General features: G+C 51.0%; 1 protein-coding gene across 1 annotated transcript in view; it reads left to right on the top strand.

Annotated features, from left to right (window-relative positions):
- The window catches only part of shrprbck1r (sharpin and rbck1 related), a 166611-nt gene that overhangs the window by 50787 nt on the left and 99456 nt on the right, over positions 1–16368 (top strand). The window contains exons 5-7 of the mRNA XM_072507947.1: positions 1253–1343; positions 4006–4303; positions 15846–16000. Coding sequence (XP_072364048.1) covers positions 1253–1343; positions 4006–4303; positions 15846–16000 — 544 coding nt within the window. The remainder of the gene's footprint in view (positions 1–1252; positions 1344–4005; positions 4304–15845; positions 16001–16368) is intronic.

Consider the following 16368-nt stretch of genomic DNA (forward strand, 5'->3'; position numbering starts at 1 on the left):
TGAGGCTAACAATTGTGAAGCATTCAATAAAGTTGTATCAATATTTTGCAGCGATTTGCTGACAGCATTCATTCTTTGAAGTAATTGGTCTCGCAAAGTAGTAAAAACAGCAATTTTGTACTTTTTAAACTTCCTACCGTGCCGCCCAAGTCCTTCAGAACCTGTGAAAAGAGTTGATGTGAGGATGAGCCGGAATTCATGGCCAAAGTCCTAGCAGAGTAACTGGCTGCTGGTAAACATTATTGGGAAAGCTGTGATGCCAATGGATGGTGAAGGCAGGCCGGGTATCATAAAAGACACCACAATCGATCAGAGAGACAAATGACTGACATAATAAAAAGGCAATAAATCCAACTTGCAAAAACATCTGGAAGAAAGATGTTGGTCGCTGCCCGGCCCCGTCTCATCAGCCCGGTGGGGCTGGCCTGTGGCTCTGGTTGAGTTGCCCCGCTCTCCGACTCCCCGAGACACCACACCAGTGCTTGTCTGGCCTTCTTTGCTGCCCCCCCCCCCCCCCCCCCCCCACTCCTGATTGCTGCTCTGCTGTCCTCTCGCTTGAGTGGCCGGGCCTCGAACCTCGACACTCCTGGCTGGCTGACTAGCTGCTGCTGCTGACTCCCTGGCCTGGTGGCATCTGTTCCTTTTGATTGCCCGCCGGCCCTCCTCAGCCCTGGCCTGGAGGCCGAGAGCTGCTCCCCTCAATGGCCAGCGCCGCCGCCTCGCCCCGCTGAAGGCTTCCCAGGCTCGCACCCCCGATGTTAAGTTGCCGACCTCACTGCTGCCTCGGGCTGCTCGCGGGGTCGAATGTCAGAAACCTGGCTGCTCCTTTGTACGTTTGCTCAATGAAAGTTCAGAAACTTCACCCCAATTCCAGAGATCCACGTCTGAACTGCTCCAAGCTTCCATCACCCCTCAACATCTGGCAAACAACTTGCTCGCTCTTAAAGGGAAGTCCACCAATGAGAGCCCAGAGATTCTCTGTATTGCCTGCTGATTGAGCCTATCAGCACATTTCGAGCTACCGGGCTCTGATTGGTGCTCCCATGGTGTTCCCAGGGCAACAGTCACCTCTCCGTATGGGCCTTCCCTCCCCATTGGCCGGCAGTGCAGCCCTGTGCGTTTCATTGAAGGTCTGCCGCCGTGTGGGCTGTATCATTCGGAAAATGTTTGAGTGAGCAAACCCTTCCAGCTTGGCTGTGGTTGGCTGCCTGTCCTGTTTTAAAGTCTTGTTGTTGTTCCTCTTTCCCTTTAGTGTGAGAGTTGGAGTAGAAGATGCCGCCTCCTCTGCCATCATTATTGTGAAGGTCTTCCCCTACACAACCGTCTCCACGTTAAAGCAACAGGTAACTTTTCATAATGTAATTGAGGTACGGTGCTGAGGACCAGGTTGCTAACCAAGTGCTGGGGCGTGGAATACCCTGAGAGCAAATGCAGCTTGCCTTGTGGTCCAGGAGGTGAGGAGGATTTGACACCTCCTCCTTCTCCCCCACCCAGTTTGTGTGAGGTAGCTCTCCGTGGCCAAGCCTAGGGGCCGGGTGCTGTGGTGTTGCCTCGGTGCCCTGGGATGGGCTGGGGAAGAAGTGTGGAGGGCAGGACAGGGTGGAGATGGGACTGCAGGGTAAGTATAAGAGGTTTTGATTAGAATGATGCCTGAACTGAGGGGCTTTAATTGTCAGGAAACGTTGAAACTATTGGGGCTGTTTGGAAACAGAAAACTGATCTAGGTCTGTAAAGATTATGGAAGATCTCAGTCGTGTTCATAGAATCATAGAATTTACAGGGCAGTCGGAGGCCATTCGGCCCATCGATTCTGCACCGGCCCTTGGACAGGGCACCCTACCCAAGCCCATACCTCTGCCCTATCCCCAGAACCCAATAACCCCACCCAACCTTTTTGGACACGAAGGGTAATTTAGCAAGTCCAATCCACCTAACCTGCACATCTTTGGACTGATGTCCAGAATATGTTTCCACTTGTTGCCCATGTCCTAACCCGCATCAAGTCCCATTCCCCTATCACCCCCAGTGCTCACTGACCTACACTGGCTCCCATTCCCCTATCACCTCCAGTGCTCACTAACCGACATTGGCACCCATTCCCCTATCACCTCCAGTGCTCACTAACCTACACTGGCACCCATTCCCCTATCACCCCCAGTGCTCACTGACCTACACTGGCCCCCAGTCCCATTCTCCATTCACCCCCAGTGCTCAGTGGCCTACACTGGCTCCCAGTCCCCTATCACCCCCAGTGCTCACTGACCTACACTGGCTCCCAGTCCCATTCCCACATCACCCCCAGTGCTCACTGACCTACACTGGCTCCCAGTCCCATTCCCCTATCATCCCCAGTGCTCACTGACCTACACTGGCTCCCATTCCCCTATCACCCCCAGTGCTCACTGACCTACACTGGCTCCCAGCCCCATTCCCCCATAACCCCCAGTGCTCACTGACCAACACTGGCTCCCAGTCCCATTCCCCATCACTCCCAGTGCTCACTGACCTACACTGGCTCCCAGTCCCCTATCACCCCCAGTTCTCACTGACCTACACTGGCTCCCATTCCCCTATCACCCCCAGTGCTCACTGACATACACTGGCTCCCAGTCCCATTCTCCTATCACCCCCAGTGCTCACTGACCTACTCTGGCTCCCAGTCCCATTCCCCTATCACCCCCAGTGCCTACTGACCTACACTGGCTCCCAGTCCCAGTCCCCTATCACCCCCAGTGCTCACTGACCTACACTGGCTCCCAGTCCCATTCTCCTATCACCCCCAGTGCTCACTGACCTACACTGGCTCCCAGTCCCATTCCCCTATTACCACCAGTGCTCACTGACCTACACTGGCTCCCAGTCCCCTATCACCCCCAGTGCTCACTGACCTACACTGGCTCCCATTCCCCTATCACCCCCAGTGCTCACTGACCCACACTGGCTCTCAGTCCCATTCCCCCATCACCCCCAGTGCTCACTGACCTACACTGGCTCCCAGTCCCATTCCCCATCACCCCCAGTGCTCACTGACCTACACTGGCTCCCAGTCCCATTCCCCATCACCCCCAGTGCTCACTGACCTACACTGGCTCCCAGTCCCCTAACACCCCCAGTGCTCACTGACCTACACTGGCTCCCATTCCCCATCACCCCCAGTGCTCACTGCTGAAAATCTACATCTTTGTCCACGACTTTGATCTGATGACATAATCTTTCCTAATTCCTCCTGCGGCTTGGTGTGAAACCTTGGAATGTTCAACTATGTTGAAGGTGTTTTATTTATCAAAGTTGTTGTTGCACCAATTCCCAAACTAATCCCACTGCCCCGTTCTCATCCCATAGTCCTGTGTCAATCCCAAACTAATCCCACTGCCCCACTCTCTCCCCATAGGCCTGTATCAATCCCAAATTAATCCCACTGCCCCACTCTCTACCCATAGCCCTGTCTCAATCCCAAACTCATCCCACTGCCCCACTATCTCCCCATAGCCCTGTATCAATCCCAAATTAATCCCACTGCCCCGCTCTCTCCCCATAGCCCTGGAACAATCCCAAACTCATCCCACTGCCTCGCTCTCTCCCCATAGTCCTGTATCAATCCCCAAACTAATCCCACTGCCCCGCTCTCTCCCCATAGCCCTGTATCAATCCCAAACTAATCCCACTGCCCCGCTCTCTCCCAATAGCCCTGTGTCAATCCCCAAACTAATCCCACTGCCCTACTCTGTCCCCATCGCCCTGTATCAATCCCAAACTAATCCCACTGCCCCGCTCTCTCCCCATAGCCCTGTATCAATCCCAAACTAATCCCACTGCCCCGCTCTCTCCCCACAGCCCTGTATCAATCCCCAAACTAATACCTATTCTGACCTTTGCTCACCTCTGCTCATATTTCCTTGGACGTTTCAATATCAAATCCTGTTCGGTAATGTTGCTGAGAAGCAGATTTGAAACATATTACTGCTGAAGGTGCAATTTAAATGCTGGTATTGTTGTGTGTATTAGGTATTCCGAGATTTTGGATTCCATCCCGTGGTCCAGCGCTGGATTATCGGTCAGTGCCTGGCGGTCGATCACAGAACTCTGAGCTCGTACGGTGTAAAGAAGGATGGGGATTCAGCCTTCCTGTACCTGCTGTCAGCAAAGCTGGCCACCTTGCCACGGCGGCAGTATGAGGAGGACCAGGCCCTCGCTGTCATGGCCCACGCAGAGCAGAGCATCGATATGCAAAGGAGAGAGAGCCTCCTGGAGGACGAGAAGAGGAAGTACAGCACGCTGCCCATCAGGCTGCCTGTGAATAAAGGTGAGGCGAGACAAACTCCCGCAAGATGTAATTCAGCAGCAGCGCAGGCAAGAGCCATAGATGTTTACAGCATGGAAACAGGCCCTTCGGCCCAGCTTGTCCACGCCGCCCAGTTTCTATCACTGAGCTAGTCCCACTTGCCCACATTTGGCCCATATCCCTCTGTACCCACCCTGCCCATGTCACTGTCTAACTGCTTTTTTTTTTAATAAATGTTTTTTATTGGGTTTTTGAACAAAGCATATTTACCGTTATGTACACAGAATAAGATATATATATATAGAACATAGAACAATACAGCGCAGTACAGGCCCTTCGGCCCACGATGTTGCACCAAAACAAAAGCCATCTAACCTACACTATGCCATTATCATCCATATGTTTATCCAATAAACTTTTAATGCCCTCAATGTTGGCGAGTTCACTACTGTAGCAGGTAGGGCATTCCACGGCCTCACTACTCTTTGCGTAAAGAACCTACCTCTGACCTCTGTCCTATATCTATTACCCCTCAGTTTAAAGTTATGTCCCCTCGTGCCAGCCATATCCATCCGCGGGAGAAGGCTCTCACTGTCCACCCTATCCAACCCCCTGATCATTTTGTATGCCTCTATTAAGTCTCCTCTTAACCTTCTTCTCTCCAACGAAAACAACCTCAAGTCCATCAGCCTTTCCTCATAAGATTTTCCCTCCATACCAGGCAACATCCTGGTAAATCTCCTCTGCACCCGCTCCAAAGCCTCCACGTCCTTCCTATAATGCGGTGACCAGAACTGTACGCAATACTCCAAATGCGGCCGTACCAGAGTTCCGTACAGCTGCAACATGACCTCCCGACTCCGGAACTCAATCCCTCTACCAATAAAGGCCAACACTCCATAGGCCTTCTTCACAACCCTATCAACCTGGGTGGCAACTTTCAGGGATCTATGTACATGGACACCTAGATCCCTCTGCTCATCCACACTTTCAAGAACTTTACCATTAGCCAAATATTCCGCATTCCTGTTATTCCTTCCAAAGTGAATCACCTCACACTTCTCTACATTAAACTCCATTTGCCACCTCTCAGCCCAGCTCTGCAGCTTATCTTTATCCCTCTGTAACCTGCTACATCCTTCCACACTATCGACAACACCACCGACTTTAGTATCGTCTGCAAATTTACTCACCCACCCTTCTGCGCCTTCCTCTAGGTCATTGATAAAAATGACAAACAGCAACGGCCCCAGAACAGATCCTTGTGGTACTCCACTTGTGACTGTACTCCATTCTGAACATTTCCCATCAACCACCACCCTCTGTCTTCTTTCAGCTAGCCAATTTCTGATCCACATCTCTAAATCACCCTCAATCCCCAGCCTCCGTATTTTTTGCAATAGCCTACCGTGGGGAACCTTATCAAACGCTTTGCTGAAATCCATATACACCACATCAACTGCTCTACCCTCGTCTACCTGTTCAGTCACCTTCTCAAAGAACTCAATAAGGTTTGTGAGGCATGACCTACCCTTCACAAAGCCATGCTGACTATCCCTGATCATATTATTCCTGTCTAGATGATTATAAATCTTGTCTCTTTTAATCCCCTCCAAGACTTTACCCACTACAGACGTGAGGCTCACCGGTCTATAGTTGCCGGGGTTGTCTCTGCTCCCCTTTTTGAACAAAGGGACCACATTTGCTGTCCTCCAGTCCTCTGGCACTATTCCTGTAGCCAATGATGACATAAAAATCAAAGCCAAAGGTCCAGCAATCTCTTCCCTGGCCTCCCAGAGAATCCTAGGATAAATCCCATCAGGTCCCGGGGACTTATCTATTTTCAGCCTGTCCAGAATTGCCAACACCTCTTCCCTACGTACCTCAATGCCATCTATTCTATTAGCCTGGGGCTCAGCATTCTCCTCCACAACATTATCTTTTTCCTGAGTGAATACTGACGAAAAATATTCATTTAGTATCTCGCCTATCTCTTCAGACTCCACACACAATTTCCCATCCCTGTCCTTGACTGGTCCTACTCTTTCCCTAGTCATTCGCTTATTCCTGACATACCTATAGAAAGCTTTTGGGTTTTCCTTGATCCTTCCTGCCAAATACTTCTCATGTCCCCTCCTTGCTCGTCTTAGCTCTCTCTTTAGATCCTTCCTCGCTACCTTGTAACTATCCATCGCCCCAACCAAAACTTCACACCTCATCTTCACATAGGCCTCCTTCTTCCTCTTAACAAGAGATTCCACTTCCTTGGTAAACCACGGTTCCCTCGCTCAACGCCTTCCTCCCTGTCTGACCGGTACATACTTATCAAGAACACGCAGTAGCTGATCCTTGAACAAGCCCCACTTATCCAGTGTGCCCAACACTTGCAGCCTACTTCTCCACCTTATCCCCCCCAAGTCACGTCTAATGGCATCATAATTGCCCTTCCCCCAGCTATAACTCTTGCCCTGCGGTGTATACTTATCCCTTTCCATCATTAACGTAAACGTCACCGAATTGTGGTCACTGTCCCCAAAGTGCTCTCCTACCTCCAAATCCAACACCTGGCCTGGTTCATTACCCAAAACCAAATCCAACGTGGCCTCGCCTCTTGTTGGCCTGTCAACATATTGTTTCAGGAAACCCTCCTGCACACACTGTACAAAAAACGACCCATCTATTGTACTCGAACTATATCTTTTCCAGTCAATATTTGGAAAGTTAAAGTCTCCCATAATAACTACCCTGTTACTTTCGCTCTTATCCAGAATCATCTTCGCCATCCTTTCCTCTACATCCCTAGAACTATTAGGAGGCCTATAAAAAACTCCCAACAGGGTGACCTCTCCTTTCCTGTTTCTAACTTCAGCCCATACTACCTCGGAAGAAGAGTCCCCATCTAGCATCCTCTCCACCACCGTAATACTGCTCTTGACTAGCAGCGCCACACCTCCCCCTCTTTTGCTTCCTTCTCTGAGCTTACTAAAACACCTAAACCCCAGAACCTGCAACATCCATTCCTGTCCCTGCTCTATCCATGTCTCCGAAATGGCCACAACATCGAAGTCCCAGGTACCAACCCATGCTGCCAGTTCCCCTACCTTGTTTTGTATACTCCTGGCATTGAAGTAGACACACTTCAAACCACCTACCTGAACACTGGCCCCCTCCTGCGACGTCAAATCTGTGCTCCTGACCTCTATACTCTCATTCTCCCTTACCCTAAAACTACAATCCAGGTTCCCATGCCCCTGCTGCATTAGTTTAAACCCCCCCAAAGAGCACTAACAAATCTCCCCCCCCCCCAGGATATTTGTGCCCCTCAGGTTCAGATGTAGACCATCCTGTCTGTAGAGGTCCCACCTTCCCCAGAAAGAGCCCCAGTTATCCAAAAATCTGAATCCCCCCCGCCTGCACCATCCCTGTAGCCACGTATTTAAATGCTCTCTCTCCCTATTCCTCATCTCACTATCACGTGGCACGGGCAACAACCCAGAGATAACAACTCTGTTTCTTCTAGTTCTGAGCTTCCATCCTAGCTCCCTGAAAGCCTGCCTGACATCCTTGTCCCCTTTCCTACCTATGTCGTTAGTGCCAATGTGGACCACGACTTGGGGCTGCTCCCCCTCCCCCTAAGGACCCGGAAAACACGATCCGAGACATCACGTACCCTTGCACCTGGGAGGCAACATACCAAACGTGAGTCTCTCACGCTCCCACAAAATCTCCTATCTGTGCCCCTGACTATAGAGTCCCCAATTACTAATGCTCTGCTCCTCTCCCCCCTTCCCTTCTGAGCAACAGGGACAGACTCCGTGCCAGAGGCCCGTACCCCATGGCTTACCCCTGGTAAGTCCCCCCCCCCACAAGTATCCAAAGCGGTATACTTGTTTCTCAGGGGAACGACCGCAGGGGATCCCTGCACTGACTGCTTTTTCCCAGTCCCTCTTACAGTTACCCACCTATCTCCAATCTTTGGTGTAACTAATTCCCTGAAGCTGCTATCTATGACCCCTTCTGCCTCCCGAATGATCCGAAGTTCTTCCAACTCCAGCTCCAGTTCCCTAACTCGGTCTTGGAGGAGCTGGAGATGGCAGCACTTCCTGCAGGTAAAATCAGCAGGGACACTAACTGCATCCCTCACCTCAAACATCCTGCAGGAGGAACATTGCACTCCCTTCCCTGCCATTCCTCTAACTTTCTACCAAGATCTGGCTAACAACTAAATTAAATTTTTTATAAAAAATAATAATAATATAAAAAAATATGGTACTTACCTCAGACCAATGGGTTTTATTATTAGGTTAGAGGAGGAGGGTGGGTGGGAGACACTACACGTGTAGTGTCTCGGGTTTCCTCTCCACCAGAATTTATTGGTGAGGGTCTTCCCAGACGTCCGCGGGTCGACTTCCTGTTCCCGCCTAAAACACTAATTTAAAAAAAAAAATTCTCAGCTCCTGCTGAAATTGACTAACCAGCCAGCTCCACTCCCGCCAAAATCGACTGGCCTGCCCCTGCAAAGACAAGTGCTTTTAAAGGACAGACTTACCTCCCAGCAACCACTTCCGCACTGCTCCCGCTGAAACTGACTCACCAGCTGATTCTCCCGCCGAAATCGACTGGCCTGCCCCTGCAAAGACAAGTGCTTTTAAAGGACAGACTTACCTCCCAGCAACCACTTCCGCACTGCTCCCGCTGAAACTGACTCACCAGCTGTTCTCCCGCCGAAATCGATTGGCCTGCCCCTGCAAAGACATATATAGAAGAGAAGAGCACACACAAACATATCAAAATAAGAACAAACAAAAAATTGAATAAAATAACTGGTAAGGTATTATGCATCAGCTCACCAGCAGCAACAACGCGAATGGGTCTGATGCTGGTGTTGTCACTTGCTTCTCCCGGACAGATTTCGCTGCTGTTGTCGTCTCGCGCTCACCTCCCCTTCAGCCGTTCGTCCCATCTTTCGCCCGGATTCTCCTTGTTCTCTGTCCTTGTAGATGGCAAGTTTGTTATCGTTTCCCGTGCCCTCCTTCTGGCTGCCATTCCCCTGCCTCCTCCTCGCCTCTCTGGTGCCCCTCTATTGTTCCCTGTCTCTTCACTCTTTTCCCCCCACCCCCCACCCCCCCTCCCTCCTGTGGTTTGCCTTTCTTTCCTCTTAGGTTTAGCTCTCCCCCCCCCCCCCCCCCCTCCCCGTAGTCACCCCCGGCCTATCCCTCCCTCTCATGCTTTGGCTACTCTCCCTTGTTTCTTGGCTACCTAGCTATTCTTCTGCTTGCTCATTGGCCACAATCAGGTCTCGGAACAATTGGGTGAATGGCTCCCACGTTCTGTGGAAGCTGTCGTCTGACCATCGGATGGCGAATTTGATTTTCTCCATTTGGAGAGATTCCGAGAGGTCGGACAGCCAATCTGCAGCTTTGGGTGGTGCTGCTGATCGCCAGCCAAACAGGATTCTACGGCGGGCGATCAGGGAGGCAAAGGCAAGGGCGTCTGCCCTCCTCCCCAGGAATAGATCTGGTTGGTCTGAAACCCCGAAGACCGCCACTTTCGGGCATGGCTCCACCCTCACCCCCACCACCTTGGACATTGCCTCGAAGAAGGCTGTCCAGTACTCCACAAGTCTGGGGCAGGACCAGAACATGTGGCCGTGGTTGGCCGGGCGTCCTTGGCACCGCTCACATCTGTCCTCCACCTCCGGGGAGAACCTACTCATACGGGTTCTTGTTAAGTGGTCTCTATGTATCACTTTTAGTTGCGTCAGGCTGAGCTTTGCGCACGTGGAGGTGGAGTTGACCCTATGCAGTGCTTCGCTCCAGAGTCCCCACCCTATCTCAATCCCCAGGTCTTCCGCCCATTTCTTTCTTGTTGCGTCCAGTACAGTGTCAGTCCTTTCTACCAGTCGCTCATACATGTCGCTACAGTTCCCTTTATCTAGGATGCTTGCGTCCAGTAACTCTTCCAGTAGTGTCTGTCGTGGCGGCTGTGGATACATCCTTGTCTCTTTTCATAGGAAGTTTTTGAGTTGCAGGTACCTTAGCTCGTTCCCCCTGGCTAGCTGGAATTTCTCTGTCAGTTCGTCCAGTGTTGTGATCCTGCCGTCCGTGTATAGGTCCCTGACTGTGAGTGTCCCTCTGTCCTGTCCCCACTTTTTAAAGGTGGCGTCAGTCAGCGCTGGTGCGAACCTATGGTTGTTGCAGATGGGAGGTTTGTCCCGACATTTTGGTCAGGCCAAATTGCTGCCGTAGTTGGTTCCAGGACTGGAGGGTGGCTATCACCACCGGGCTGCTGGAGTGTTTTTTGGGTGGGGATGGGAGTGCCGCCGTGGCGAGGGCCCGGAGGGAGGTCCCCATGCAGGAGGCCTCTTCCGCGCACACCCACTCGGCTTCTTGCTCCTTGATCCATCCCCTGATTCGCTCGGCCCTCGCCGCCCAGTGGTAGAAAACCATACAAACGCCATGATTAGTTTGTCTCGAGCTTTGAAAAAGGCCTTAGGGATGTAGATCGGGATGGATCTAAGCAGGAAGAGGTACCTGGGCAGTACGTTCATTTTGATCGTCTGGACTCCCCCTGTGAGGGAGAGTGGGAGTGTGTTCCATCTTTGCAGGTCCTTTTTTCGAACTACTTTTTAAAACAGTACGAAGTCTTACAACACCAGGTTAAAGTCCCAACAGGTTTGTTTCGATGTCACTAGCTTTCGGAGCGCTGCTCCTTCCTCAGGTGAATGAAGAGGTCTGTTCCAGAAACATATATATATAGACAAATTCAAAGGTGCCAAACAATGCTAGGAATGCAAGCATTAGCAGGTGATTAAATCTTTACAGATCCAGAGATGGGGTAACCCCAGGTTAAAGAGGTGTGAATTGTCTCAAGCCAGGACAGTTGGTAGGATTTCGCAGGCCAGATGGTGGGGGATGAATGTAATGCGACATGAATCCCAGGTCCCGGTTGAGGCCGCACTCATGTGTGCGGAACTTGGCTATAAGTTTCTGCTCGGCGATTCTGCGTTGTCGCGGGTCCTGAGGCGGGTACTATTTGGTCTTTTTAAAAGACCAAATAGTACCCGCCTCTACCACTGCCTCTGGCAGCCCGTTCCAGATGCTCACCACCCTCTGTGTGAAAACATTTCCCCTCTGGTCTCTTTTATATCTCTCTCCTCTCACCTCATTATTTTACAGACCTCTATAAGATCACCCCTAAGCTTCCTGCGCTCCAGGGAAAAAAGTCCCAGCCTATCCAGACTCTCCTTATAACTCAAACCATCAAGTCCTGGTAGCAGTCTCGTAAATCTCTTCTGCACTCTTTCTAGTTTAACAATATCCTTTCTATAATAGGGTGACCAGAACTGAACACAGTATTCCATGTGTGGCCGTACCAATGTCTTGTACAACTTCAACAAGACGTCCCAACTCCTGTATTCGATACTCTGACCAATAAAACCGAGCATGCCGAATGCCTTCTTCACCACCCTGTCCACCTGCGACTCCACCTTCAAGGAGCTATGAACCTGTACTCCTAGATCTCTTTGTTCTATAACTCTCCCCAACTCCCTACCATTAACTGAGTAGGTCCTGCCCTGATTTGATCGACCAAAATGCAGCACCTCACATTTATCCAAATTAAACTCCATCTGCCGTTCATCGGCCCACTGGCCCAATTGGTCAAGACCATGTTGCAATCTGATATAACCTCCTTCACTGTCCACTATGCCACCAATCTTGGTGTCATCTGCAAACTTACTACAGTGCCTCCTACATTCGCATCCAAATCATTAATATATATAACAAATAACAGTGGACCCAGCAGCGATCCCTGAGGCACACCGCTGGTCACAGGCCTCCAGTTTGAAAAACAACCCTCCACAACCACCCTTCATGTAGGACCAGTCGGTCGTTCAGCCCCTGCTCCATCATTCAATTACTTCTCGCCTCAATATTTAACTCCCGTTGACCCAGTCCCTTGAGGCTCTTTTGCGACCCCTCTCACCCACACTCTCTCCCTGGCATGGTCACATGTTCTCCTTCTGTCACTCTAGTCACTGGTCCCGAAGTGCCCTTGACCGAACCCGAGTCACATGCACCTTTAACCTCACGTCCACTCCCCTCACTCGGTGTCGCATCACTCTTTCTTTCACACTGATATTGTCCCCTTCTCACCCCCCCCCCCCCCCCTCATAACTCACTTTAAGAATCCTTCAGATTAACAGTATTGGAGTTTATTGTGTTCCAGGAACAAATTATGCGTTATATCGCCTGAGGTTAATGTTCGCAATTATTCATTATTAAAAAAAAGTATTTTTATTCCAAATTTTCAACATTTTTTACAATTTACAACAGTAACAAAACCCACCCACCCATACCTCCCCCTCCCTCCCCTCCCTCAACAGTCAACGGTAACCAACTCCCCAAAATGTACAATGAACAATCCCCAACTTTTGTCGAACTCATCACTCTCTATCTCTCTCCCTCTCTCTATCTCTCTCTATCTCTCTCTCTCTCTCTCTCTCTCTCTTCCCACCCCACCCCCAGAGCAAATTTCAGCTTGCCCAGGGCTACGAGCTCCAGCAGGTCCCATCCCCCCGGCCAGGCTGATACACAGGGTGGAGAAGCTGTCCTCCACCCCAACAAGACCCACCTGCGAGCAATCAGTGAGGCGGAGGCTAAGATATCTGCCCCCCTCCCGCCTTCAGCTCCGGCCGGTCCTACGCCCCGAATATGGCCCCAGGAGACTGGGCTCCGTATCAACATGCAAAACAACCGAGATGGTGCTGAACACCGTTCTCCAAAACCTCTCCTGCTTCGGGTAGGACCAAAACATGTGTACATGGTTCGCAGGGCCCCTCCCGCATCGCTCACAGACATCCCCCACCCCCTCAAACAGCCGGCTGATCCTTGGCTTGGTCAGGTGCGCCCTGTGCACCACCTTCAGCTGTATCAGCCCCAGCCTCGCACACGAGGCATTCACCCTCCGCAGCACCTCACACCACAATCCCTCCTCCAGCGCCGCCCCAGCCCATCCTCCCATGTAGGGGTAACCCCCTCCATGGACACCTTATCCCCCTCCAAAATCCTCCCACAAATAGCTGACACAGCCCCCCCCCTTTCTAACCACCACCCCTTCCAGCAACCAGCAGGCGGGCACTATCAGCAAGTTCAGGAAGTCCTCGCAAAGTCCCGCACTGGCATGTACCGAAACTTCTCGTTCAGCTCCTCCAAGCTCGCAAACCGCTCTCCCAGAAACGGATCCTTCATCTCCCTAATCCCCTTCTCCTCCCATCCCCGGAATCTCGCATCCAACCTCCGCGGCTCAAACCTGCAATTTCCCTTGATCAGCATCTCCCCCGACCTCGCTCCCAACCTATAATGCTGCCGAAACTGCCTCCAGATCTTCAGCGTGGCCACCACCACTGTCTCACTGAGTGCCTCCCTGGGCCATTGGGAGCGGTGCGGCTGCCAGAGCCCACAGCCCTGACCCCCTACATGGACCCGCCTCCATCCTCACCCACAAAGTCCCCACCTCCCTATTTGATCCCTGAACCTTCTCTGCCTTCACCGCCCAATAATTGTACATCAGATTCTGGAGGCCCAATGCCCCCCAAAACAACCTCCCACTCTGCAGCATCAACCTTCCTTATGAAATGAAATGAAAATCGCTTATTGTCACAAGTAGGCCTCAATGAAGTTACTGTGAAAAGCCCCTAGTCACCACATTCCGGCGCCTGTTCGGGGAGGCTGGTACGGGAATTGAACCGTGCTGCTGGCCTGCCTTGGTCTGCTTTCAAAGCCAGCGACTTAGCCCTGTGCTAAACATCCTGGCCACCTTCCCTGCCCAGACAAACGAGGAGATCAGCCTGACCAGCTGCTTGAAAAACGCCTTGGGAAAAAAGACTAGCAGGCACTGAAATAAAAACAATATTAATCTTCACTGCCTGTACCAGGCCTGCCAACGACAGAGGGAGATTATCCCACCTCTGCAAATCCGCCTTCACCCTCCCCACCAAGCTAGAGAAATTGAACTACCGAAGACCTGCCCAATCCCGGGCCACCTGCACCCCCAGATACTGAAAGTGAGACGCTGCCCGACGGAAGGGCAGTCGTCGTCTCTCACCCCCCCCCCCCCCCACCAATCCTCCTGGCCCCGCTCCCCCCCCGGCCGCCGCCCCTGGAGAGGAAACCACAAAGCACTCACTTTTCCCCAAGTTCAGCGTATACCCAGAGAATGTCCCAAATCTCTGAAGCAAACCCATTATATTCCCCACCGAGGAGCCCGGCTCCAAAATATATAACAAGTCATCCACGTACATTTGCAAGAGTTCATGTGCAGTTGTAAATTACAAATATCTGCCGGAGATTGGTAACATCAATTTGAACCGTACAGACTGACCTTCGCAGTTTCATCCTTAGAAATGATTGTCACTCTGGCTATGGTGCAGCGCTCTTGCCTGCAGTGGGGTGAGAGGGTATCGGGTCCATACCATAGAAACATAGAAAAAATAGGAGCAGGAGGAGGCCATTCGGCCCATCGAGCCTGCTCCGCCATTCATTATGATCACGGCTGATCATCCAACTCAATAGCCTAATGCCGCTTTCCCCCATATCCTTTGATCCCCTTCGCCTTAAGTGCTATAATCTAACTGCTTCTTGAAAACATGCAATGTTTTGGACTCAACTACTTCCTGTGGTAGGGAATTCCACAGGCTGACCACTCTCTGGGTGAAGAAACTTCTCCTCTCTGTCCGAAATGGTCTACCCCGTACCCTCAGACTGTGACCCCTGGTTCTGGACACCCCCACCATCGGGAACATCCTTCCTTCATCTAACAGTCCTGTTAGGGTCAATGAGAACCCCCCTCATTCTTCTGAACTCCAGCGAATGTTTACATTTCTGCATTGCTGGAGAGTAAAGGAGACAAAAGTTCTGCTTCTCCACAAACCACCTTTATTTCTTTGGTCCAACCTCACACACACATCTCCACCAACCAACAGTGCCACCTGTAAACCCTAGATATATCAATGAAATGAAAATCGCTTATTGTCACAAGTAGGCTTCAAATGAAGTTACTGTGAAAAGCCCCTAGTCGCCACATTCCGGCGCCTGTTCGGGGAGGCTGGAATGGGAATTGAACTGTGCTGCTTTCAAAGCCAGCGATTTAGCCCTGTGCTAAACCAGCCCCTAGCTGAGTGACTTATATTGGATAATTGACATATTTAATAGTATTTAATTGGATGGTCTACAATCCTAACCGATTCAATCTGTCCTCGTACGTCCGTCTCGCCATCCCAGGAATCAGTCTGGTAAACCTTCGCTGCACTCCCTCGAGAGCAAGAACATCTGTCCTCAAATAAGGAGACCAAAACTGCCCACACTACTCCGGGTGTGGCCTCACCAAGACCCTGTACAATTGCAACAAGACACCCAAATCCTTCTGCACTGAATGGCCTCCCATACTTTTGGAAATGTTTCTAAATTAATTTACGGGATGTGAGCATTGCTGGCCGGCCCAGTCTTAATTCTCTTTCCCTAATTGAACTTGCACAGTGTGTAAAACCTCTCTCTCTCCACAGACCGACTCCCACAAAAGGACAGGGATGGAAGGATGGACATCAGCAATATTGGTCAGCGCATCAATCTGGAACTGAAGTCACTTCAGCATCTCCCGTGCCAGGATACATGGAACAGAACATCTCAGCAAGCTTCCCCCGCTCCCTCGTCAACACAGGTACCCGGGGAAACCTTGCCAGGGTTGAACTGATCCCTGTTGGTCCCAAAGGATAGACCATAAGACAAAGGAGCAGAAGTGGGCCACTCGGCCCATTGATTCTACTCCGAACCCTGGAGCCTGGCCCTCAAGCTCTGGAATTTCCACCCTAAACCTGCACGGTAGCACAGGCATCAGAGTGTGGCGACTAGCGGCTTTTCACAGTAACGTCATTGCAGTGTTAATGTAAGCCGCCTTCTGACACTAATAAAGATTATTAATACTTCATTTATCCTTCTCAGACCCTCCTTGAAGCCTACGTCTTAGACCATGTTTTTTAAAATTAAAAAAATAATAATCTTTATTAGTGTCACAAGTAGGCTTACATT

Source organism: Scyliorhinus torazame, chromosome 6, assembly GCF_047496885.1.
Source record: "Scyliorhinus torazame isolate Kashiwa2021f chromosome 6, sScyTor2.1, whole genome shotgun sequence".
Taxonomy (NCBI): domain Eukaryota; kingdom Metazoa; phylum Chordata; class Chondrichthyes; order Carcharhiniformes; family Scyliorhinidae; genus Scyliorhinus; species Scyliorhinus torazame.